The sequence below is a fragment of the Talpa europaea genome (assembly GCF_964194135.1).
Source record: "Talpa europaea genome assembly, chromosome: 15".
Taxonomy (NCBI): Eukaryota; Metazoa; Chordata; class Mammalia; order Eulipotyphla; family Talpidae; genus Talpa; species Talpa europaea.
The window spans coordinates 51,635,444-51,663,020 of record NC_140083.1 but is presented as its reverse complement, the minus strand read 5'-3'; the positions used below and the strand labels follow the sequence as shown (position 1 = coordinate 51,663,020).

The following is a 27,577-nucleotide window of genomic DNA, read 5'->3' as shown; positions in this document are numbered from 1 at the left end:
AACAAAATTTACATTCTCCAGCAGAGCTGCTGTCTCTCCCTTCCAAATTCCTGCATCAAGCAACAAGGATTCAAAAGAGCAATTGCCTCTTTCCCTTTCAGAATAGTGGTCTTTGCTTCGTGGGTGTTCGGGGAGCTCTGCCTCAAGCAAAGACCGAAGTATCTGGCAGAGGACTGTTCTTTCCCTAAGTGTGTCAGGGCACAGACCAAGAGAAAGGGAAATGGAAATAAGATGGGGTGAGATAAAACACTCAGCCCTAAGTGAAGGATACAAACTGTGGGGCTACCTACAGGGTTGAAAGGCAAACAAGAAAGAAGAGAAAATACTTAAAGGATGATTTAAAAGAATCTGGATGGTCCTGTGCAGACCTCCATGGGAAACCATTATTAATGTAGTGTGAAAGGTGAAATGCCTTTTAAAAATTAATTATCTCATATATATATATATTATCTCATATATCTCTCATATAATTATCTCATATATATATAATTTGTATATACATCAAAGTGGTGATACTCAAAGAGTACATGTTTGAGTAGATAAGTAACATTTTTTTCTACATTGGCATCTTCCAGGCAGAAATTAACACGGGTATCCATTCTGAGAGTGGAGGACTTTCTGTCATACTGCTCCTCGCATAAGCCAAAACTGTGGGTAAGGAGGGGGGTAAGAAAGAGAAGAGATGAAAGTCTTCTCCATGTCTGGATGAGGTTGAGACAAAGGACTTGAGATAGCCCTATTTTCTATAAGAACAACCTCAAGGCAGAATGCCTCACTGTCTGTAGTTCTCAAACAATTGTGGCCACCAAGTCTTTCCAAATCCTCCCACTGTTAGTTACAAGGCAGGGATGCACATTTGGTTGCTGGGATGGTTTGCTGCTGTCAGTGTCAACTAGTCCATTAATCTGAGTCTGGATTTGAGTATGTAAATGTGTTAGCTTCCAAGAGATGCTTTCTCACCACTAACATAGAACAGGCTTCTCTGTTATTCTTGCCCCCAGTGCATACAGAAACCCTTGGCACCCTGTGTCTGCATCTTATTTAGATTTGCATGGAAAATAATCATTTCATCCAAATGATAATTACCCAGAAAGTTAGCCCAGACAATTCATTCCCCCAGATACAGATCCTGTCACCAAGAAATTAAAGCCCAGGACCATAATAATGTGCTCCACATGTTGTCAAGGAAGTGGGCGGGCTCACTCCGGCCACACAGCATCCTGAGATGCCCGCCCTGACAATCTTTGGAGTTGTTTGGGGCGGGGGGGGGGGGGGGGGGTGATAAGTGCTTAAACTATAAACTATGGCAGCTTGAAATACCCAAGTCAAATGCCACAAAAATCACAAACCTGCAAGGCTCTTGGTACCCATTTTTCACCAGAAAATTTTCTCATTCTAGACTATTAAGTCAGAGGCAATCAGTTTTCAACACAGAAGAAACTCTACCATTTCTCTTTTCAACCATGATGAGTTAATACTACTAAAAGTTTTCTGGGACAAGGCTACAGGTTTAAAATATAAATCCTCTTATATACAAATTAAATATGAATTATCTTTCACCCAAGAAATTAAACTTTTCTTTTATATTAACCCAGCAGCCAGAATTTGGATTTACACATGAAGTATGTTAAGATCATTTGATAAAGTGAGTGTTATTTTTTGTGAAGTAGAAGAGAGGAAGAAGGAAATGCTTAGGAAACAAAAGCAGATGAACTTCTCAAGTTATCTTATTACATGACCACATATATATTTTTACTATTCCTAATTCCCTCAAGATAAAAACCCAAAAGCAAGACAAGCATAGTAAATGCCTCCCAGAAATGGTGACCAGAATCTGGGAACATACTGCTTTGTTTCTCTGAGGCTTCCAGGAGCCAAGCTTCCCTTACTAATTTCAGAGAGGTGACCTGAAAAGCAATAAGGAACCTGCATTAACCCTAAAGCTGAGCTATCCATAATTTAAAGGTTCGTTTCTCTAAAGCCATTCACTGCTGGTGATGACTATGAAGTTCAACAACCATTCGCAGCTTTGTGGATTTACAGGAGTGGGGAAAGCTTTAACAGAATCCTATTTGACTGCAATTTACCTCATGCCCATGAGTGCCTTACTTTATTCAACATATAACCTGTCTATATGTTATATCTATTAGAAATACTTTCTCTTATGAGTACATAAGAATAAAAAAGATCATTTGAATTTTCCAATTGTTTAGATTCCAAATAAACATTTCTGAAACCTTCTTGGCATTTTTAAGAAATAAGAGACATTGGATTCAAAGGGTTCTGTGAGTGCTTACAGCAAATTAATAGTCTGACTTTTAAAGTTAGCTCAATGTCTTATAATGAGAGAAGTCAAACAAACTGATAATCCAAAAACCACTTATTTCTCCAAATCATATTTTAATAGTTGGATTTGAAAAAAAAATGCCTCTGCTATAATAATTCACTTGAAACAAAATGAAGTTAAAACATAAAGACGTGACTCAGGAAGTTGCCCCACTTGCCATGCCTGCTCAACAGCGCCTTGCAAACCTCTTCTTGCTGGAAAACACCCACGTTCTCGAGAACTGAATCGGCTTTCTATTTGAATGTTCTCTGGAACAGAGCTTCCTCTCAGCAGTTGAGGGTCTGGGTTATAAAAAGAATGTTTTTGTTTGCCAAGAAAACAAAAACTTTAGCGTAGGATCAAAGATTCATGAAGCCTCTGATATCAGCAGAGTAAGAGGCGACAGGGCACAGACCTGGCTTAAATTTAGTGCTTAAGAAGAAAACAGCTGAGCAGGACTCTGGCTACAGTTCAGAGCACAGGTTTTGGGGAGCAGCTGTCCAGCTGGACATAGACTGCTCAGTCCCGGGAGAGACCTGGAGGGGAGGAGCTGCTCCTCTAGCCGCTGTTCTTTGACTCAGATGGTCCCTGACTTGCTCCCTGACTTCTGGAGCAAAGTCACCTGCTCAAATAGACCTCTTCCAGGCCCTCTCCAAAGAAAGATGACATCATCCTGCATCCACGTACCTGCTTTCCATTTCAGTCATGGCATTATCACCATCTCACATCCTATTCTATGCATGTTTATTCTACATGCCCCCTCCAATATATGTAAGATCCATGAAGACAGGAATTCTGATGGCTTTACCGCCAACATATGAAGAATGTCTGATACAGGCATTTGGAAAAAGAGAATGGATGAACAAGTGAATTGTGAAAAGTGAAAAGGACATCTTCATAAGGCTTGTATAAAAAATTAGATCTCATTATATTAAAAATATTCCTCTTACATCCAGGGGAATTTTGGTTTGCTTTCCTTAACATTTTCTGAAATATTCTAATTTTTTTCAAAAACTAAATACAATTTTGCATTACTTAGAAACTTATTTATGAAATGCAAAATGAATACATCAGGTACCAATGGGATAAGGGAAGTCATGGAATCTGCCTTTGTCTATTATCAGGTCACAGACAGAGCCTCCTGAGGACACCCCCAGAGTGTACACAGCCCTGGGGTCTCCTTGGAAATCCCTACAGGTACCATTTCAAGGGTGAATATCATGTTGGTTTTGACTGGACATTTACATGAACTTTTTAAATTGTTGAGTAAGAGAGCTAAGCCTTAATCTGTAATTTTTGAATTTACATTCTTTCTTCTCAGGTATAGAGCCTTTTTTTCCCCCTACAAGGTGTTTTACTGTTGGGCTTTTAACGATTTTTGCTTCATCAATTTGGGGATGGATTAAAATTCAAGAATTCTGGTGCCAAAAAATCCAAACTGTGTACTAAAGATATAGGAGCACTGATTAATCACATAACAAGTTTGCTCGCATTATTGTCAAGGGACCTTATGCAAGCAGCTCTAACGGGCTGCACACCACTCATGGCCTTTTGTTTGTATCACAGCATTTGCATTTAAGGGTGGCTCTTATTCAGCAAATACTTGTGAAGTAGCCTCTGTCCATCTGGCTCTGTACTAGGTACATAGGGAGTGAGGAGCAGTAAAAGAAGTAGATGAATTTACAATGCAGCTGGGAAAACATAAAACATATCCATGAAAAAAACGCTAAAAACAAACACAAAACAGATGAGATAGGAAAAGAATAGCATGGCCAGTACACAAAATTGCTCAGAGAGTTTTTTTTGTTTTTTTTTTAAGATTTATTTATTTATACAAGAACCGGGGTACAGGCCAGAGGTGCGGGAGTGTGAGAGGATTCACCAGAGACAGAGTGGGGAACAGAACAGGCAGACTGACTGAAATACACTGCTGAGGGGAGCAGCGGGCGAGGCAGGAGAGGTCTGCTGCGCCATGTGGGATTCTCGCCAGCTGGCCGGGATTGAACTGGCACTGCAGAGGCTGCGGACAGCTTCACAGTGGGGCGCTCAGCCACCTGCGCCACCAGGGAGGCCCCTCAGGGAGTTATTTTTAATTTGGAAAAGTCTCTTAGGGTGAGGAGAATGGAGGAATTTCTGCAGCAACTGATCTTGAACTAGGCTTTGAACTGAGTAAAGGGCTTAGAGAAGAGGAGTTGGTCTTCATAAGTAATGTCACCACTCCATGTCAGAATCTTAATCCTACTGCATTCCCTTGCTGGGTGAAAATAAAATAATAAGTGCAAAACAGTCATGAAGGACAGAAAGTGCCATGGAATCGTAAGGTATTACTTCAAAATGACAAGAGGGGTGTGTGCCTATGCTCATCACCACTCTCAAGTACGACTCTGCTTCATTACGTCCATCTGAATGGCCATCCCAGAACACGTCACACCACCATAATCCACTCTCAAGGCAGGACCAGCAGCTCCTCTGTGAGGAAAAGTCCCCCAGATGATGGTGGCAAAAGACCACTCGGCGAGCCAAGTAGATCATGTGACACCCAGTTCTTCATTCTAAATAAACATTCATTGAACACAGAACACTGACAACCCACTTACAGACTCCAAGTTTCCAAGTGCTTAGGAGCGGAACAAACCTACAAAAAATGTGTAGCTGTGATAGAGTAATGTTATTCTCCATCTCTTCTTGAATATCAAGTAGACTGCTTAGGAGAAAATTATTCCCATCCCACATGCTCAAGAAGTGTTATTCAGAGGATGAATTGAAAGGCAATTCATATAAAACAGTGTTTGAGTTCTACATCTTATTTTGGATTCCATCACTGTCATATACTGACAGAGTCATTTCACTATTCCAAATCCAGATTTTAAATTTGCAAAACTGATCTTTGAGTCTTAATAGTTGGTAATCCAAGCAACATATGAATTTACATACTAATTTTATAATTGGGAGGTAAGTTAAACACAGTGAGATGCCCAGGTCATAAATGAAAGACTGTGGCAGTTTTGACAAGGGTATGTCAACCACAAAACTAAGTCCAACCTAGAAGCCCCTTCCTGCCCCTTACCAGTCATCCCGACTACACTGCCCTAAATCATCACCACCAGAAAAAAATAAAGTAAAATTTTAAAAAAAGCCGCTCTTGTGATCTATCACACCACAGGCACACACACCATGGATTATGGACACACTCATATGGATGATTTTAGTTCATCATAAAGAACCCTAGTTAATCACAGTCCCAGTTAATTCCAGTGTCTAGTTAATCACTCAGTGATAAAATACAGAAGGACCTCAATTTCCTTGCTGCTCTGTTGCTGCCTCAGTCAGGTAAGTATTTTTGTCAGTGACTCAGGAAAATCCAGAGATAGCATGTTTCTCAAATAGAGATGAGGAAAGATACCATAAAACAAAGAAGGATAAGTAATATAGTGAATGACTCCATCAAACCCCAAAACTGCAACAATAGGTTGAAAACAAGTGGGTTAAATCAAATTTTATAATGCCCTGCGCCTAGGTCCAAATGAAAACAATTCAGGTGTCAGATGGGGGAATGTAAGGTCCTAGAGCACAAGTTAAAACTTCAATCAGTCATGTTCAAGGTCGATAGGAATCAATACTATGCATCATTACCAAAAACATCTTCATTTCATTACAGAAGCAAGTATTTAGCGTGAATGTGGAAATAACAGCCCTTGTGTCTGTGTTGGTCAAACCAGTGGTTGGGTACATTTGGTTATCTGCTAAAGGATAACTGCAGATGAGCAGAGAGAGAAGACATGCAGAAGATAGCAGGTACTTTTCAAACATGGAAAGAGCTGATGGATGGAAGTGACATCAGACAGCAATACATCTGCAAGGAACAGCAGGGCTGCTTGCTGGGAGTTAGAGGAAGTATATTTAGGATCACCTAAGAAATAAGAAAGAGCTGCCTTGTAGCAATAAAATCGTAGTCACATAAGTGTTCAAAGAGCACCTTGATTACTATTTGTAATGGGTGTTACATGGAGATCTGGAGTTAATCTACCATATATGTGATTTCTGCAGTTCCTTTCTATGTTAACATTCTATAAATCTGCTTGGCTTCTTTAGTTGATCATTGGTAGAAACTCTTTATGAGAAACTGAGAAAACAGGGAAACTAACCTAGTATATTAACCTTGAGGCATCAGGTTCTGAGGCTCAAACAATATATATAATTAGAGGAAATGGAATTAAGAGAAAGTGGAGACATCCTGTAGACATTACCACTATTTGTGTGTTGACACTGGGTACTGATTCTGTGCTGTTACCTCAGCATAGCTCTTCCTGCTGCCAGAAACCATTCATATCAGTGCTGGGTGACATGAAAGTTTGAGTCACTTTGTAATGTAAAGAACAAGAACTGGGTCTCCCCTGGTGGCACAGGCAGTTAAGCACAGCGTTGTGAAGCTGTCCACAGTCTCTGCAGCACCGGTTCAATCCCGGCCACCGGTAAGCGTCCCACATGGCGCAGCGGACCTCTCCTGTCTCGCCCGCTGCTCCCCTCAGCAGTGTATTTCCTCAGTCTGCCTGTTCTGTTCCCTACTCTGTCTCTGGTGAATTATCTCACCCTCCTGTGCATCTGGCCTGTGCCCCAGTTCTTGTATAAATAAATAAATCTTGAAAAAAAAAAAAAAAGAACAAGAACTGACTCCACATTGAACTGTGGAAGGTCCTCCACCCACCATGTGATTGGTGCCTTTGGAAAATCCAAACCCCCAAAATAGAAAATGTATTTGGTTCTTATCCACACCTAATACAGAATCAGTCTTCTGCCTCTGTTGAGTCAAATTAATGGCAAAATACAACATACATAAATTTATATAACTTAATGGGAGTAACCTCTGACCTAGAAAACTATAAGGAAGCTAGACTTATTGTGTGACTCTGTACACTATGCAAATTATGCATATATCATGCCCATACATCTTTCTGAAATGTATTAATGTACACAGTTAACAGATGAATATTTGAATCATATTAAGTTGGTGCATAAGAGATCACTGAAAAGTGTAACAGTAATTATTAAAATTGCTAAAATGCAACTGTAGGAATAAAATATGAGTAAGTGTATTACAATGAACTAACACTTGTCATCACCCATTCACTGGAAGTTTGGAAAGTCAAACTAAAAGTTCATAAGGAACAAAAACAAAGCAATCATATGTTTGGAATATTGTGGTCTAGGAAATATATTTACCATTCAAATACATACATGTTTATATAACACATAGCATATATACATTAAATGCATTCCACTCAATAGATTATTGAAAGCCAAGTATACATAGAATCATATATGAGGCAAGATACTAGCCAGTTATAAAACCAGAAATAGGCTCTTTTTTCATCCTTTTTCTCTCCACTTTGGTTCTCTCAATCAGTAAACCTTAATTTTTGTTATTAGACTATCTATTAATAGGTAATAACCCTAAATGCCAGAGAGACTTTTTCAAGTTTACTAGAAAAAAAAAAGACTTACTAAAATATTTACAAATTAAATAGTTTTTATTTAATTTTGAGAGGCACAATACAGATTTGGTCCTTAAGTATTTCTGTCTTTCAAATACTTGCATATTTGTGTTTTACATACATTCATCCTAATGATAAACCATCTATGAATGCACAGCAAGAATGTGTTGAAGAGGATACAATTGTTCACTATTACTGTGAAATAGCAAGAGGCAGAGCAGGAAACATCTAAAGCAGACTACAAAGACCTTGGGGACCAACTTAAGGCACTGGGCTATCATCCTCCTTAGATGGAAAGATCTAGTAAAAAAGGGAGAGTGTGTGGGCAAGAAGGAGCCTTTTGTGGAAACATGCAGAAAAAGCCAAAACAGATTCGAGAAGGCCATCCCAATCCCCTGGCAGTAAGTGAAGATCAACTCAGCAGGTATCTTCAAGAGCGGAGTGAGTGGTAAGACTCATGGTGGTTGAAACTATTTCTGAAACCAAACAACACTCATGAAGAGTCTTGGTTTAAAAAACACTGTTTAGGGGCCTCCCCGGTGGCGCAGCGGTTGAGCGCTGGGTTCCGAAGCTGCCCACAGCCTCTGCAGCGCCGGTTCGATCCCCAGCTGCTCCCCGGCCACCGGGTGAGGGGTCCCACATGGCGCGCAGACCTCTCCTGCCGCCCGCTGCTCCCCTCAGCAGTGTACTTCGGTCCTTCTGCCTGCTCTGCTCCCCGCTCTGGCTCTGGTGAATTCTCTCACCCTCCCGCGCTTCTGACTGTACCCACTGCTCGTATAAATCAATCAATCAAAAAAAAAAAAAAAACACTGTTTCTATCTGACCTATAAAACCACTTGAAGCTAAATCAAAGCTCTTTAGCAAAGACCTACTGGTTTGGACTAAACTTTTTGAGATTCTTGGAAGAAGTGGAAAGCAGATCTTTGCAGCTGAGGAAGTCATCTATTTAGAAGACAAGCTGGGAGGAGCAGAAAGAATATCAAGTGTCAGGCTGTAGGTTTTTTAGAGAAGAGAAAAAGAAAAAAACCTGAATTCAAAAGTTAGCTCAGGGCCTCCCTGGTGGTACAAGGGGTTAAGTCTCAGACTATAAAGCAATCTGCAGCTACTGCAGCACGAGTTGGATCCCTAGCCAGGGAGCTAAGCCACACTGCACAGCAGACCTCTCCTGCCTGGCTGCTGTTCCCCTCAGCAGGGTATTTCAGGAGATCTGCTCCCCACTCTGTCTGGGGAATCCTCTCCTCCTTCCCTCCCACCCCCCACCCCTCTGGCCTACACCCCAGCTCTTATATGTATAATAGGTTATTTTATTTTTTTTAAAGTTAGCTCAGCAAGATCCAAGTTGTATGGTCTTGGGCAAAGTACTTAACCAATCCAAGAGCCACTGTCCTGGACAAAAGAATCTCCTAGCTCTTTGAATCATCATAAGAATTAAATATACATATATGCAAAAGATAGACAGAGGAGCTAGATGTTGACTGTAAATAACAGACACTCTCACATAGTAATCCTTTACCAAATGTGGCCTGGCTACTTGGTAGAAACTCACACTTAAGCAAATATACTACATAGCTATTCTCCACCTATTTCTATATATGCACTGATTTTAAAAGGAAGATGATTTAAATCAGATCATGTGTTTGAGACCTGCATGGTATAGAAAGAAAAGATTAAGCCCAAAGGAGCAGGGGCAAGTCCTCTTAGGAACCATTGGTAACTAGAAGAAATCCCAATCTTTCCACACATATTTTTTCTAAAATTCATAAAACTTTTAAGCAGAAAAAAAATTAAGAGCTATTAAAAGCTATTCTATATTTAGTGAGAAGGGACTCAGGTGCACTTGGCAGGGCATAAAGCTGGCTGGCAGGGCAGACTTGCAGAAGTCTCCCTCCCCATCTGCAGGGAAGGGTATCTGGTGCCAGGTGATTCTGGGCCATTTGGAAGTAGGTGACGTCTACGGAACTTTTCATATCTAGAATTTTGTTCTGCTTTTAAATGTTTTAAAGCCATTTTTACCTTTTTCCCCCAATCTGTATTTCCTGTGAGATCTCAATCTTGACTATTTTTCTTTCCTAATAGATATTTTCCCCCTGATTAAGGAAATTACAGGAAATAAAAATCACTATACATTCTACTGATTTGAGATTGGTGAAATAATGTTAATATTTTGGTATCCATTAAATAAATTCATCTTGCATTATTTTAACTGACATGAGGACTATATCCGAGAATGTTTCTATAAATTGCATTTCTACTTAATAGGATCTGGACATTTTCCTTTATCATTATTCTTTCAAGTATGGCTTTTCATTCACAGTAGACAAACACTGTAGGCAAACTTCGAATTTTTACAGTAGAACACACTTCCCATCAGTTTTAACAATCAAGGTATCTGATCAGAAAATCCTGAAGTGGGTGTTGGAAGGCACTGTTCACTCTGCACTTTGGGAATAAGGAACTATTGCCTCAGCTGAAGGGTGCTTCTTGGGGGATATCACTCAAATGCAGCTCCCCTGGGGGCCGACAAGTGTCATGAGAGCTGTCACCTACAAGCTGGAATGCAGTGCCCATTCCAAGGTGTCTATCACCCATGGGGAACCACCACCAAAGGACATGACAAGTTCAGACCTGACAGAGGCTCCACTGAGACAGCACCACAACCGTATGTCCAGTCCCCCTTCTTTCCCTTTCACCCCATTGGCGCTGACCCCAAGAGTTTTCCCTGATAAACTTGCCTCACAGAAATGGCTCTCAATGGTCAGCTGCCCAACGAGTAGCAATGAGGATGGGGGCGGGGGGCGTTGCTGTGGTTGTGAGAAAGGTCCGTGGAAGAATGCCAAGGCCCACGAAAAGGACACCGTCCTGAGACAGAGCACACACTGGGGACAGGGCCGCCCTGTGTCCCCACTCCAAGTCCAAAGCCTCCTTTGCTGGAAGCAGCTGATCAGGTGGAGAGCAGGAGTGGACAGGAGGGATCAGCACTGGGGAGGCAGGTGAGACAGAGGAACGAGACACGTGGTGGTGGAGGAACGAGACACGTGGTGGAGAGGAGACAGTCCCTTCTGAAGCAAAGGGACATCACAGAGAGCACAGAGGAGTGTGACAGGTAGAAGATAAAGTCATTTAGAGAACTGGAAAGAGGATGATGCTGGGAAAATCAAGTCCAAAATCAGATGACAATCTGTGGCTGTGGTATCTTCCCCGTAAGTCATCCTGGCTAACACTTCTGAGCTCTGAACGCCATGGCAAACTTGAATCCTTTAGAGAGAGCTGAAAAGAGCTCAGTCATATGAAGGTTCCCTGGAGAGCCTTTAAAATGAAGCTGCCTTGGACTTGAGCTACTTGCTCTCCCATGAATAGTTATTGTACTAAACCTCCTTTGTGTTCTTCCTCATCCCCCACCTCCACCTTCACCCCCTCACAGCCTCAATTCACTCCCAGGTAAGTCAGTCCTTCCTGACTGCTTTCTCCTTTTGGTGGGGAGGGGGCGGGGGAGGTGAGAAACTTGGCATTTTCTTATCAATCAAATTATATTTATTGAGGTCAAGTTGGTTTACATCATTGTATTGGGTTTGGGGGTTATAGGTTTAAACTGCTACAGATGTATGTTTTCACACCTCGCCCACCACCAGTGCCTCAGCAATCCTCTACCATGTCCCGTTGGGCTCCCACCCTCCCCCACTCACACCCCACCACCTCCCTTTCTGGATGCCTCCATTTTGTGAACAAGGGTCTGTTATTGGTTTAGTTTGTCTGGCCCTTTGTTTTGTTTCTCTGTATTCCACATATAAGTGAGAACACCTGATACATGATATTTAGCATGAAGCAAGGTTTCTGGTTTCAAGACACTAGCTGTGCCTTTATAGAGAGCAATCAAAATGGAGGCATCCAGAAAGGGAGGTGGTGGGGTGTGAGTGGGGGAGGGTGGGAGCCCAACGGGTCTGTTATTGGTTTAGTTTGTCTGGCCCTTTGTTTTGTTTCTCTGTATTCCACATATAAGTGAGAACACCTGATACATGATATTTAGCATGAAGCAAGGTTTCTGGTTTCAAGACACTAGCTGTGCCTTTATAGAGAGCAATCACGGCTATTAACCAGAAGATATGCTTCACGGGTATTTGTTAAAAGAACGTCTCGTAACACACACTAAAAAGAACACCATCCGGTGAGTAAGTGAGAATCCCATACTGATCTTCAAAGAATCAGTTTCAAAACGAAAGAGATGGTAAAGATCACATTTACACTAACGTTCTAATTTTATAGAGGACGAAACTGTTTTCTGGCAGATGTTTTGCCTGCAAATATTTCATTCCTTTCCCACCCATAAAACAACATTAAACAATGTTTCTGCCCCACCTCCCATCTCAATTTCCCTTCTTCTTTTTAAAAGCAACTCTGCTGCCAGAAAAAGCTTCGTAAGGTGGAGTACATGAAGTTTCCGACATGACAAAAAAAAAAGTTAAACTGCAGAAGCAGCTGGCTCTCCGCACCAGATGGAGAGTTGGCTCATACTCTCCTCCACAGATCTCCCAGGGCGAAGGGACCCCTGCACGTGTGTGCCTCAGCAGTATATGCATATATACACACATGCACCCACGTGTCTCAGCACCGCTCTCTGCTCTCTCCCCTCCCCTGGAATGGGCCCACCAGGCCACAAGTCACCCCATGCAGCTCAACGCTTTTAGAGCAAGAGGAAAATTTCAGGCTGCTGAAGTCACCTGTATCTTAAATATCAAAAGTACTTCAGCTCCAAACCTGAAACCTCAAGGGAAAAGAAATTCTAAAAGTAAATGAAATAGTTCACAAAAAGAAAATTTTTTAACAGGCTTCCCATTCTCAACATGACAATCTAGAGGCTAACAAAAGAGGTTACCTGGTTATGACCTGAGGACAAGTGCACATTTCAGGATCTGACCATGCAAACTCCCAAGAATGTGGAGTGGTGGAAAAGCACAACTGGTAGAGGAGGGTTGCTTTTTGGCAGTTTTCTGACATACTGATTTTTTAAATTTCAGTGAGTTGGAGGGAGTTAGCAATGGGAGGGATAGGAAAAGACATGATAATGGTGGCCTGGACACCTTCACCAAGCCTAAATTTTACTCAGTGTTGAGACTTCATTGCTCCATGTTTAAATGTGAACTACATTTCCCCTCAAATAGCAGAGAGGTAAGAGGAAACATACTGAGAGGAGAACTGAAGAGCAAACTAGACTCCAGCCATTTCCATTACACTGTCAGCTCCTCACTGCTGGGGTGGAGACAGTCCTTGCTCCCACTACTCAGAGGAAGTATGTCATGCTACTCAGTACAAGAATGTGCAAGTAGGATTCAAGTGTGTCCCCCATCATTTAGATGGCTGTCTAGTAGAACAAAACATACCCTCCCTATTATAAAAAAATGTTCTTTATCATTAGTATAAACCCTTGGTTTGGATACCCTTCAACAAGCATAAAGAGAAAAAATGTATCTATTTTTCAATGCAATGAGCTTCTGACTATATATTGGATATATCCTGTGCATGCATTTGCTTGTAACTTCTAAACACCATAAAGAAGAGCCTGACTTGACATAATCCTTCCACCCAAAAGATCAATTACACTGAACAGTGCCTGTGTGCTTTAAGTCGCTGAGAGCAAATGATAGGTATTAGGCGAGGAAATTGACTCAACAACATAGCCTGCTGGGAGTGAATACATTTGTTTGAAAACAATATTTCTTTCCTTAAGTGAGTACACAGCCAATAAGAGGCACTAGATTGAGAGTTCTAAAGACTGGAATCTGCTGTTTCACCAGAGCACAAGCCAGCACGCTGGTGTCCCTGGGAGAGAGCCGGAAATTCCCTGAATGGGCCACCTCTGGCACATGCAAGGTGAAAAGCAGCTTCTCCTGGGCTTAGCAAGTTCTGCTCAGCATTCCCACCAGAAGAAAGTTCCTGGGAGGGGGAGTGGCAGGGCCTGAGGATGGAGCTCTGACCCCCCACTGCTCTGGATGAGGCGGCCCACAGCCACCTGGAGATGGGGGCACCACAAACATCCAGAAGAGAAAACTTGTTACCTGCCACTTTGCAAGTCAGCCATCCCCATTGCTGGGATCTACACCTAGGATTTCCCCCAAAAAACACCAAATGGAAGCTGCTCATGCACCCATTTAAAACAGATGCAAGTGGGGCAGGGACCGAACTAAGCTCCAGGAACCTATAGCCTTTGCCATTCACACGGCTCATCTTCCAACTCCCCAGGGTCTGACCTGCCAAACCTCAGGGAATGGGTCTCTCTGAATGTCCAGCCCCAGCTGAGATGGAATAGAATTCACCAGTAGTGAACAGATCAGAAGGATGAAAACAGACCTTGTGCCATCGCATAAAATTTGCAGACAACACGGATTGAGAAAAGTGTTATCATTTACTTAAAGGCTTACAAAATCTAGCAACAAGGCTTACAAAACTATTTCCTGGGTTTTTTTTTTTTTTTTGTGTGTGTGTGTGTGTGTTGTACTTTGCAAGCGGTTTTCAATTGAAAAAAAAGTTTCACTAAAATAGAAATTTATAATCCAAACTCTTTGAATAGAAAGGAGCCCCAGTGGAATTATACTGGGGGCTGCCACAGGGAGGCGCTGCCCCAGCCGTGAGCTGTCCCTTAAAACAAATCTTTCCCCAGGTACTTTCCATGATCTGGAATGTGCTCTCTGGCATCAACCTGTTTCCCCCACAACACAAGAAATTTTCCCAGGTGTGACAAGCCTGTCTCCACATTGGGAGAGTCTCGAAATGTGTTCTTTCTTCCTTCTTTTAAGGATTTATAGTTGCTCAGAACTTACGTTAGAAATTTATAGTCTAATGGAACTCAGCTATAATAACATACTTCCTAGTAGAGTTGTAAGTTTGAAGTGTCATCTTACTTCTATAAATCATTTTTCTACTTAATTATTTAAGTTAACTTCTGCTTTGAAATCCTTTCCAACGTATGGGAAGAGTTGCAAAAATAATACAAAGAACTCATATACTATCCTCTGCCCAGATTTATTAGATCCACATATTCTACCACATCTACTCCTCCCTCACTCTCTTTACATGCCTGCACCTTCCCTGCACTACTTGAGAGTTAGTTTGTTTGAAAGTATTTAATTCATTGTAAAGCATCACGTTACAATTTTCTTCTGTTTCAAGGCTGCTTTTCAGGGAGGAATTTCCATCTACTGATATCTGGATTTTCTGTTCTATTTTGATCTTCATTACTTCTTACAGCTGAAGCTGAGGACATGTAAGCATTTCATGAACCAGATTGACAGAAAGAACTGGTTTATGAGATCTTTAGTTCAAGAGCACCTTCTCCTTTAAGCCGTGACAGTTTCTCTAATGCTTGGTTCTCGGTGGAGGGCTATGGGGAGGAGTTATATTTCCTTCAATTATCACTTTGTCACCTGGTATTCAGGATCTGTCATCCTTGCTTCTTTTCTTTTTACCAGCAAGACTCCAAAGGGCGCCTCTCCTTCGCTGTTAACTTTGTTCACTTTGGAAGCATTGCTTTTCCAGGCCTGTTGCTCTAAAGAGGAACTTCCTTCCTCTTTACTGGTTGCTCTTATCTACCTGGATTCTCTTTCAGTACCTTTCACACTGTCTAAGGATGACTCTCACATAATCCCTTCTTATCTCTTCTAGATGGGTTTTCCCAGAATTGTCCACAAAGGCTTGCAGTGAGCTTATGAGTCAGCTCTACTACAAATGGATGTCTATTCTGTTTACAGTAACTAAAGTCTGTACTGTCTTCTGTCTTCTAGTTCTGCTGAAGATGAGGGACTGATGTCATTTAATTTGCTTCTTATTGATCTAAACACATATTCTGGATGATGCAGAAGGAGCTGAGATTTAGGAGGCAGCAGTTCATTACTTCAGCTACCTGGGAGTGACTAATTTATCATTTTTAACCAGGTATTTATTTCTTTCTTCCGTCTAAAATTAGGTTTCTCATTGAACTTTCTTCATCCTGTAGTGGATACACTGTTTTCCATCCATGTCCTTCCTTAAAGCTGATCCCCAATTCCTGGGCATGAGGACAACCAACTTCTCATAGCTGTGCCTCATCACAATAACCCCTAGCTAGTGACCCGCGACTGCCTTACCCAAACCTACGCACTCCTCCATGAAGAAGCCAGAGTCAACAGAAGGCTGATACAATGGTGCAAAGCTTAGCTCCCAGGCCTTCATTTCTGACAAGTACAGAGGGCCATCCCAGCCCCTGAACTCCCTGATGGTCAGCTGGGGTCTCCGCTGTAATGGCATCATGGATCAGCTTCTCTGTCTGTTTGCAACAGGGTGGTCCCCAGGAAAGGGGGAGGTTCCCTGCCCAACCCAAGGGAGGGTGGAGCTGAGCAGGAAAAGGAGAAGCTGCAGAAGAGGCTGAGGAAGGAAGCAGGATGGAGCAAGGAGACCTGGAGGAGGTGCATGGAGCCGAGAGACACGTGAAGAAACTGCGCTTGTCTTTTGGTCGTGGACTGGGTGACACAGATGTGGGTGAGACCCATGGGGAGGTGACAATGGCAGCTTTTATCTTGATGTTGATTTTGCTCTTTTCCTTCCGGGCTTGTCCAGTTGTTTGTGACCCTTTTCTGTGGGTCCCCACTGGAAGATGCTTTAGACTTGTAGCAGGCTTTGGGGCCTTGTTCTGGGCCAATCCCATATGGATGGAGTTTTACCCACGAGGGGACGGGTAACTCTGGATGCTTCATTTAGAAACTAGACTCTTTGCCTTACCTGTATTGTTTCCTAGTTTTATTAAAGTTCCTTCCCCTTAAAGTCTCCTATGTTTTGTGTTGATGCGGCGGATGGCAGAACCCATTTAGAATAGGCAGGTTTGCGGGGTTTGGGCTGCCCCTCTCCCTGTCCTATAACATGTTCACTCCTACCCTCCTCATTTCCTTACAGATGCAAATCCTAAATGCATTCTCAACACACCTGCTGCGAGCAATCATCTACTGTTTTCAGGACATCAAAAATTATTTTATTTTGTTATGAGACAGACATTGTTTTAAGTACTTGGAATGATTTGTTTATATCCACTTAATTCTCATAAGGAAACTGAACAAAATATTATTATCATCTTCATATCTCAGATGAGAAAAAAAACTTAGAGTGAAGATAAACACCATGACTAACAACAAAGGGTAAGGGCAGGAATTGCAAACGGCAGAGGCAAAAGCCCATTCCCACTGGATTTGCATTCACTACTTCTGTGATGACCCTGAGTGCACCCATTCTTTGCATTTTTCTCTCCCCTGCTATGAGGCATAATCAGCATGACACCTACAAGGGTGATCATAAATATCCAAACTATTAATTTTTCAGCACATTAAATTTTCACTAATGGATTTGTAACAGGGTGGTCCCTAGGAAAGGGGGAGGTTCCCTGCCCCACCCAAGGGAGGGTGGAGCTGAGCAGGAAGAGGAGAAGCAGAAGAAGAGACAGAGGAAGGAAGCAGGATGGAGCCAGGAGACCTGGAGGAGGCGCGTGGAGCCTAGAGACACGTGAAGAAGCTGCGCTTGTCTTTTGGTCGTGGACGGGGTGACACAGATGTGGGTGAGACCCATGGGGAGGTGACAATGGCAGCTTTTATCTTGATGTTGATTTTGCTCTTTTCCTTCCGGGCTTGTTTGGTTGTTTCTGACTCTTTTCTGTGGGTCCCCACTGGAAGATGCTTTAGACTTATGGCAGGCTTTGGGGCCTTGCTCTGGGCCGATCCCATATGGATGGAGTTTTACCCACGAGGGGACGGGTAACTTTGGGTGCTTCATTTAGAAACTAGACTCTTTGCCTTACCTGTATTGTTTCCTAGTTTTTATTAAAGTTCCTTCCCATTAAAGTGTCATATGTTTTGTGTTGATGCGGCAGATGGCAGAACCCATTTAGAATAGGCAGGTTTGCGGGGTTTGGGCTGCCCCTCTCCCTGTCCTATAACAGATTTGGCGTCCAACGTGATTTAGGAGAGAGCCATCCCTGGTTATGTTAGGGGGAAAAGGCGGTCCCAAAGCAAATTCCATACAGGCTTTGTGGACTCCACCCCCACCCCAGGTCAAAGCCAAAGACACTGGGAACTCCAAATCCCATCACCACCAAAGGGAAGGTGGCTGGGACCTGAGGGTGGGGTTAAGCAGCCAGGTGGATACAAAAGGCAGACACGTGGGCTTTGGGGGGCTCTCCATTTTTGGGCTCTCGGCCAGCTCGGAGCGTCCGGCCAGCTCTGAGAGTGACTTTGGGTTTCCAGGTCGTCGGATCGGGTAGGACGCATTAAAGACTTTATTTCCCTATTTTCTCCCTGAGTTGTACATTTTCCTTATTTCCTTTCCTCTTGTAAATAAACCTTTTATTAACCCTTTTGCATGTGTCTGTAGTAGAGTATTCATAAGTCTCTTTAAAGCGCGCGGGTGAGGACCCACAGCCAGGAACCCGTTTAATATCGGGGCTGCTCTATAACAGTTAGTCAGCCCCATGGGGAAATTGGGCTTCCCTATGGCACTGGCTACCATAAGCGCAAATGTGATTTTTCGTTTCTCCAGTGTGTTTGTTTCATGTGTCAATTTGCTGTTGAAAAACTGGCTTGGGCTTTGTGAAGATCTGTGTGTCTGTATGTAATTTGTTTGTAGTGACTTGCTAAGACATTTGATTTTGTGGAAGTTGTTCTGTGCCAGTTTTACTCAAAAGATTAGGCAGTATGTTGGACCATGTGGCCAGATCAAAGATGGCGTCTGAGGCCACTTGGAGTGCTCTTGTAAAATTCAGAGGTTCTTGTTGCTAGGACTTTGGAACTTTTTTTTCTTTCTTTTTGTAATCTCTGCTGTCTCATTAGCATTTCTAAAGGCAATAATGGTTCTTCTTTAATATGTTGCTTTGTCTTTGACTACTTCCTGCCCTGTGTCCAACGGGTTTTGCCAGCCAATTGTGGAGCAGTGGTGTTTAAATTAGCAAATGTATGCCTGGGTGTTAAGTGCAGAGTACCCTTAAGCAGTAACTGGTAATTGCTGGTAGCCTTGATGGATTCTTGGAGATAACTTGAATTTTTGCAAAGTCTGGATCAGAAAAATTAACAAGATTTTGTCTGAATCTGAAAGGATTTGCTGCTGTGAATTTTGTCTACACAATTTGTTTTGGGCATGTTTGCCATTTTGAATCCTGGATTTGTTCAATTGCTGGTGTAAGACAAGATTCTAAGTTTCTGCTTCCTACTGAGGAAGGTCTGTTGTGGAAAGCACTCTTTAGGGTGCATCATATAACTGTACCAGGTTTTCATACCTGTGTTGTTGTTGTCCCTCCCTAGTGTGGGGGAGGTGTAATTTGTGCTTAGATGTTTAATCTGCTCTTTCAGCTTCTGTCCCAGAGTGGCTAACAGAAATAAGGAGATGACTCCTTTTAATTGAAAGTTAATTACCGATAATTTGATTTTGCTTTTTCAGGTTCTATTCCAGGAAACCCAAGGAGTGCCTGCTTGGTGGCTAACAAGAGATGACTCCTTTTGCTTAAAAGTTAACTGTTACTTTTATTCTTTCAGTTGCTGTACAGAATACCCCAGGATTGACTTCTAATAAAAAGTCTTCAACACTGAAAAACCCTAAGGTGATAAACAAGGTCATGTAACTCTTGTGATTAATAAAACTTTTCCTTCCTATTTCCAAAGTCTTAGGTTTGCAGGATGACAACTGGAAATTTTTCTGCCAGCAACACTCCACATTTTTTTGGACTTGGACATTTTTTTCTGAGCCTATGGAGTAAAACTGCAGTTACATAACATATTCTACGTGGCATAACTAAAAAAAAAAAACTGTCTTTGTCTATATGTTGTATGTCTGTATGTCCTTGTGTCTGTCTTGGCCTAGAGTGGTTGAAATATTGGTATACGTGGTGCCCATAGACTTTGAAAAAAAGAGTCTCCAGTTATGAGAAAAACTAAAGGTTATGGTTTGATTGTCAACATTGTGCTACTGAACTAAGCCAGTGCCTTCATAGAGATTAAAATATTGTTGTTTCTGTTAATTTTCTGATATTTATGGCAAAGCTTCCCAGAAATCTAAATTCAAGTACAAATTTGGTAGCCTGTCATTTGACTAATGCAAGGAAATTTTGTGGAACCTCAGTAGAGCTCCTGAGACACTCCACAAAGTTTCTCCTTTTCCTCCTGGGAAGGCATTACATGAATTTGTTCTATTTGGCTTTTACCTAATGAAGTAAAACTGGAAGGGAAGCATTGTCACTTGGGAAAATGGTAAAACTTTGGTATGTACAAAATGTTAACAGTAGTATTTGGTATGTATGTAAATTGTCAATGGTGATTGTCACCTTGTAATATTGTATAATTCAATTGTTTCACATCTACAGAAATTGTTTCTGGAAATATAGGGAGAAAAGGTCTCAACAGATTCCTATTGATGGAACTGTTGAGAGTAAAAAACTTCCCTACAAAGGACTGAATAGACCTGGAAATACACCTGACATTTACTAAGGTTTCTTTGACATAATACTGGAAATTTTTTTATGCATTCTGTCCTGAATCCACGAAGTTTTTGTTTTGTTTTGAGTAATCAGGATCTGCAGAAAGGTTGCAATTTTTTTTTTCCAGCAAAGCTAACTTGTCACATTTTCTCTCCCCTTGATACCAACACAGCATACAAATAGTGGTAGTAATTTTTGCTACTTATTTCAGAGTCTGTTTTTGCATAACTTCCATAGGGATTTTGTCTGCTTAAACAAAAATTGGACATGAGTTTGTGTGGCTTTGTGTGGAGTTCTTCCAGAAAGTTAAAAAAGAGCTGAACCAAGAAGAGGAGAACCTGTTTGCCTTGTTTGTAGGGTTCCAGAGACTTCCAAAGAAGGTGAGGAAGCTTGCCTCCATTGGCAGGACTGGACAACCCGGCCAACGAAAATGCCCTGGTACCCTCGAGAAGAGGAAAGCCCAGGTGGAGTCTGATGAGACCAACTTTATACCTGAAGCATACATCGACTGGATGCCACCGGTTCGCTCTGATCCTGTATGGAGTATTTCAACAAAGCCAGCTAAAAATTGCTGTTAGTTATTTCTGCCCTGTGATTTTATGCAAAAATAGGAAAAACGGTTTAAAAGTAGATTTAATTTGCAAACTTTTGCTATGCTGTTAAAGTTTGGGATCAAGGTTGAGAGAATTCATTTTTGCATAAGTTAAACCATTTTAACATTCTTTCCCTGTGATTTTGATATATTTGCTATCTTGTTTTAGCCAATGCTCCATTTTTTTTTTTCTTTTGGCTTGGATAATGGAGTATTTTTAAGTAATGAAACTGTCATACTGGTCATTCATGGACAATGCTGCAAATTGTTGCTTCTCTTATACACATTGTAACCCTAAAAAAAGACTGTCTCCTAAGACTACACCCTGAGATCTGTGCCACCATAGATATGGTGGAATAAAAATTAAAAGGGGGGATTGTAACAGGGTGGTCCCCAGGAAAGGGGGAGGTTCCCTGCCCCACCCAAGGGAGGGTGGAGCTGAGCAGGAAGAGGAGAAGCAGAAGAGACAGGAAGGAAGCAGGATGGAGCCAGGAGACCTGGAGGAGGCACATGGAGCCTAGAGACACGTGAAGAAACTGCGCTTGTCTTTTGGTCGTGGACGGGGTGACACAGATGTGGGTGAGACCCATGGGGAGGTGACAATGGCAGCTTTTATCTTGATGTTGATTTTGCTCTTTTCCTTCCGGGCTTGTCTGGTAGTTTCTGACCCTTTTCTGTGGGTCCCCACTGGAAGATGCTTTAGACTTGTGGCAGGCTTTGGGGCCTTGCTCTGGGCCGATCCCATATGGATGGAGTTTTACCCACGAGGGGACGGGTAACTTTGGGTGCTTCATTTAGAAACTAGACTCTTTGCCTTACCTGTATTGTTTCCTAGTTTTTATTAAAGTTCCTTCCCATTAAAGTGTCATATGTTTTGTGTTAATGCGGCGGATGGCAGAACCCATTTAGAATAGGCAGGTTTGCGGGGTTTGGGCTGCCCCTCTCCCTGTCCTATAACAGATTGGCTCTTATGTTATTCTCAAGATGAGCTTGATCTCATAAAATTACCTTTCTAAGCTTTAGTGTTAAAAACAGGGAAGTAAGTTTGAAAACCCAGCCTGTCATCACTCAATCTTGGCACAGGATTACTTTCTGTTTGTGACATTTATTAGCAAGTACGCATTAACAACCACTTCTCTGTAGACTTGTTTTTATCTCATCTTCACATAATACCAAACCAACTATAACTTTTCTCAAGAAGTCTTACCTCCATCTTGAAATTTGCTTAATCTTTCAAAATACGATGACATGGGGGTCTGTACAATATCTAGGATAGCCAGAAGTGTCCTTGTTAGCCTTAAGAGTTCACTGAAACTGTAAAATCCAAAGTATATAAGATTTCGAGCCAAGTGGACCACCTTAAAATGGAAGGGGAAAAGGTGGGGCAGAACAGAAAAGCATTAGGAACAGAAATACTTTTTATTATCTAAATTAGTTATTATTCTTCAACTCTGTAATCCTTTAATACATAAGAATTAAAATACCTGCAAAAGCAACCAACCACTAGAACTCTGATTTATACAAGTTTAGAATAATATCCAAGGTCATCAAATGCATCCAAGGTCCCTAGGGCAAGAGGATGAGGTATGTTCTCCTCCTGTCGTTTGATCTAGGGGGAGCCAGGTGCTATCCACTAAGGACGCTCACCCAGGCTAACCTATAGAAAGTTCCATGTGACAAGAAGGGGAGGTGTTTGGTCAACAGCCAGCAAGGAAACATGGCCACCAAGGACCATGTGAATAGTGAGCCTGAAGCACTGTTCATCCCAGATAGCTGTAACCCAAGTCAGCATTTAATTACAACCTGATGGAGACAGTGAACCAGCACCATCTAACTAAGTACTTCCAGATTCCTGACCCCTAGGTGTGAGACACTGTTTGTTGCTTTAGGTTGCTACCTTTGGGGGCAAATGTTATCCAACAGCAGGTAGCTACACACCAGCTATCAAGTAATTATCTCCTCTAGTTTTGTCCCTATATCCTCAAAATGGTAAATGGAGATATTTAAATTCAATCTAATAAGGCTAAAAATATCACCTTTGGGGAAATGAAAAAAATGTATTCAAATATATTATAAAATATGCAAAGCTATATTTGTCCACTAAATGCAATAAAGCTAACACAAATAAGTAAAACAAAAAGATCAAGGAAACCATGCTAACAGAGAATTATAAATAAAATATTTTCCACTGGACAAATGTAATTAAAGAATCAAATCTATCTTGTAATCAATGGCACAGAGAAAGTGACCCAACTACCAAAACACCCTCAATGTTAGTGGGAAAAATCCTGCTGTTCAATGGAACTAGTTTCAGACAGAGAAGTTTTTTTAAAAATTACCTCAAATGTCAGTTTGTTTTTTTCTTTATCTCCAAAAGGAAAAGGCTGATTTACAACTTCTTTCAAATATTCTTCAACAAATTCCATTGTCAGTGCAAATTTCCTCTTCATATCATTTCTAGAAGAGTCTGTTATAGAATCATATCTGAAAAGATAGAAAGAATATAAGGCACGTCAGATTGGTTATAATCACCTTAAAATAGGAAAATATGTACAGAATCCTCCTGGCTTTGTCATCTTGGGTTAATTGATTAACTTTTCTAGATATTATACCATTATCTGTAAAATGGGGCCATTACGAAATGAGTCAACACAAGTAAAGCACTGGTTTCTGAGTTGACCACAGTATTAACCACTTAAATCGTGATTCTTATTGTGAATGTGATGTCTGTTTACTGGTTTCCAGAAAGATGCTTCTCTTTTCCAGAGATGTCATATTACTCTTCAAAAACAGCATCTAATTTGCATTTGGAAGATGAATGACCTAAATTTTAATGCAAAGATGTCTTTCCATATATTTCATTTCAGAAAAGAAGACATTTGGTTTTTAGTTCATCTGCTGAATTTAAAGTCCTTATGACATTTTTGCAAACGTACTCATGAATTGTGATCTTTGTGGGGATCTCTGTCCAGAGTCTGGCGTAGCGCACAGGTACCACTGACTCCTGCGGATCCCTGTCGACATGCATGTGGAGCATGAGGCGACAGAAAGATGCCCGGAGGTCAAAGGGCAAGCTCTCATCCGACATACACCTCAGGATCAGATCAACAGATAGCTGCGTGGAGATCTGGTTTATGGCCAGATACTGGCGATCCAAGCACATTCGTGCAAAGAGGTTCAGCTGGTACCTTAAAAACAGTAAATATCACATTACTGGTCTGCTCTTCATAGAGTTCTCAAACATCATAGTATCAGTCAGGATCTACTTCTTAATTTTTTAAATATATATATATATATATATTTTTACATGATTGGTCTTTTTTTAGAGACTTACTCATTTATGCATATAAGAATTGGGGTACAGGACAGAGATATGGGGGTGAGAGGATTCACCATAGACTGAGTGGAGAACAGAATAGGTGGATCTACTGAAATACAATGTTAATGGGAGCAGAGGGTGAGTCAGAAGAAGTCTGCTGCACCATGTGGGTCAGCTCTCTGGCCAGGGATCAAACTTGTGCTTCAGTGGCTGCAGGTAGCTTTATAGTGCTGAGATTTAGCCCCTTGTACCACCTGGGAGGTACCCCATTGCTCATTTTTAAACAATGTTTGCTTTCCCCTCTCAGGTGTACTCCCCATAGAATTTTCTTCACCAATTCACCTGTGCACCTTAACCCCAGCCCCGCCCCCCCGTGCTTCTTCTACAATACTAAAATTTCCAAGTTTATGTGAAGCTGGAGTCAAATTATTTTATTTTTTATAAGATTTATTTATTTATGCATACAAGAGCTGGGGTACAGGCCAGAGACGCCGCGGGTGGTGAGAGGATTCACCAGAGACAGAGCGGGGAACAAAATGGGCAGACCAACGAAAACACAATGCTGAGGGGAGCAGGGGGCGAGACAGGAGAGGTCTGCTTCGCTATGTGGGTCACTCCCTGGCAGGCCGGGGATCAAACTCATGCCACAGAGGCTGCGGTTTGCTTCACCATGTGGCGCTTAACCCCCTGCGCCACCAGGGAGGTCCAGGAGTCAAATTATTTCAGCAGCAGGTTAGGCAAACAAATGACCATACATATTCTAATTGTTCTCCAGGATCATTCAGTTACAATTTCTCTTGTTCCAGCATTGTGTCTAGTGGTGTCCTTAGACCCTCAGGTCTTAGAGCCCTAGAATTACTCATGCACTAAACCTGAAGGCTGTGGACAAGGTTCACATGAAATCTTCTCTATCTCCCCCAATTGCACTAGCTCCAGGATTAAGTATCTACACTATTAAGACACCAAATATGAACAGTCCACATGGCCTCAGTACCCTTGGATTCATCTGCCTCCAAAATCAAGCATCAGTCTTTTGCTCTGTAGCTACATCTATAGAAACCAGGGACCACCAGGCATTCTTTGCCTCGCACAGATTCCTATCATTTGGGTACAACTGACTAGATTTCTTCTGCTTTGGGATTCTATCCCTCTGACTCAACACCACCAGCCAGGTTCTTGCTCCATGATGCTGGCCTTCGGGAATGACCATGGGAACCTCTGCTGCCACGTGCCTCTGCTGAACCTTTGTAACCATTCATACCAGTTTCTCCTGACCACTAGGTTTCCACGTTGTCTTGACCACTATGCACTATAAACACCAGTTACTTTCTCTGAGGCCTACTGGAGCTGGGGCAGCTTTCCCACCCCGCTCCATTGTTCTCTTAACTCCATTACCTAGGTTCCAATATGTCATTTATCTGTACCCACTTCAATCAATAATGGGAAAAAGCCCTCTGCTGCCCAACAATTCCAAATTAGTGAAAAATCAGAAAGTTGCAAGTGGTATATATGGGAAATCCAGATGTTAATTTACATTTTTAATATGTAACCAATGCTAAACATTTCAGCTATGCAAAGCTCTAATATCTGTTTCTAAATTTACTTTTCACAGACACCAGACTTCAAAAGGCTTCACAGAATTATCTCTGAATAGGTGAGATGAGAATTAGGATTCTCTGCCACACTTTACCTGTAATAGGTAAGAACTTCCAAATCAACTTTGGTGCCTTCTTTGGCTTCTTGAGCCAGGTGCCTGATAGCTTTGCCATGAGGTTCCTTATTGCTGTCGATCCAGTAAAGCCAGACTTCTTCATCATCAACGTCGTCCGAAAGGATGGCACTCTCCATGGGGTTGTCAACTTGCATTGAGACCAGCCTTGAAATATGATACACACAAAACCTATAATGAAGCTCACTAACAAATTTGATAAAGAACTTCCATGCTTATCAATAATGAACAGAAAAAGATGCCTCTATTATCTGCTCTTACTTAGTTTGAATAAGAATGTCTGCATTCCCTGGGCTCAACATAAATTTACAGATGAGTTCTTGAGTCACAGGTATAGCCGTGGTATTCGACACACACAGATCTGACAAGTAGTCCAAAAATCTGGAAAATAAATTATATTGAACATAAACAAAAAACTGTTGTAAAAATCACCACAATAAAAATATACTCTGAGAGAGAGGGAAATGTAGTTCTATCTTTGGTATGATTTCCATGTCACATATTTCTAACGTACTGCTCTTCTATTGCCTCATTACAAACAAATTAAATATTCAATTCTTTGCATTTAATATAAATTTGGTTTCAAAGAAGCATTAAGTTTGCTTCTATTTTTTCATGATAGTCATCCCACTATGACTTATTGTGGTTAGAAAATCATTTATCTACCCTAAAGTGACACTATCCCAGAACTGAATATCGAAACAAAACAGGAATACAGTACTCACTTAATCAAAGTGAGTGTGGCCTGGTAGAAACAAAAGACCACAATTGTATCTTCTAAAATTTATGTGCTGCACTAATTAAGAAAACTTTACCAATCTAAATTTTCCAATACCTATAAGGGAGCAAGGTTCAATAGAAAGAGAACTTGATGTGGCATCAGAGACCCTGGATTTATTTTCTATTCTATTCTTCACTCTTGGGGTATTCTTGGGCAAGCTGTTCTCTAGACTTCAGTGTTCTCACCTCTAAAGTGTGGGTAATAATATAATGTCCACTGTACTTCAAGAGAATGTGCAAAAACTCAAATTGGACAATGTATAAGAATATACTTTGAAAAATTATAAAGTACTACAAAAACATAACCTATCAGAGTAAATCAATTACCGTGTAAGGCTATACAGGGCTTTGATTTCATATTAGGTAATAACCCTTTACTATACATAATTATAACAGCTGGAAGCCCAACCAAATCTTGTCTGTGAAAGTCAGGGATATCAAAGAAATCTAACTTTAAAAAGTCCTAAAAATAAAGCCAGAAATTATAATCTGTGCTAGCGAAGAATACTGCATGAACCACTTCAAACCTTGGCTCGCGATTTCTCCTGAGTAAACTGACAAATGTGTCTATTTCTTTTGCTGTGATATGTTTCTCTAGTAGTTTCCTGTTGTTGTGCAACAAAGCTGTGATGGTGTCTTCTGCCAAAATATCATAGCCGATCTGGGACTGCATGACACAGAAATTCTTAGCAATGTATTCCTGCAAAGAAAAAAGACTGTTAGAACGCACTGCCAAACGGCATTGAAATAATAGGTTCCGTTAGGACCAGTGGCCTGATTAACCTATTCATCATGGAAAACTCATGAAAGACTCCATCAGAAAAAGAGCAAAGCAAATAATTCTTCAATCAATGGTGCTTGGGGTGG

At 41.4% G+C, this 27,577-nt stretch overlaps 1 protein-coding gene across 4 annotated transcripts in view; it reads right to left on the bottom strand.

Moving 5' to 3' along the window:
• The window catches only part of ITPR2 (inositol 1,4,5-trisphosphate receptor type 2), a gene marked incomplete at both ends in the record, with an annotated part of 472,402 nt that overhangs the window by 291,746 nt on the left and 153,079 nt on the right, over positions 1–27,577 (bottom strand). For all 4 annotated transcript variants that reach the window (XM_084254830.1, XM_084254833.1, XM_084254831.1 and 1 more), the window contains 6 exons: positions 22,090–22,240; positions 23,222–23,366; positions 23,819–24,070; positions 25,892–26,077; positions 26,192–26,311; positions 27,238–27,410. In XM_084254830.1, the coding sequence (XP_084110956.1) occupies positions 22,090–22,240; positions 23,222–23,366; positions 23,819–24,070; positions 25,892–26,077; positions 26,192–26,311; positions 27,238–27,410 (1,027 nt within the window). The remainder of the gene's footprint in view (positions 1–22,089; positions 22,241–23,221; positions 23,367–23,818; positions 24,071–25,891; positions 26,078–26,191; positions 26,312–27,237; positions 27,411–27,577) is intronic.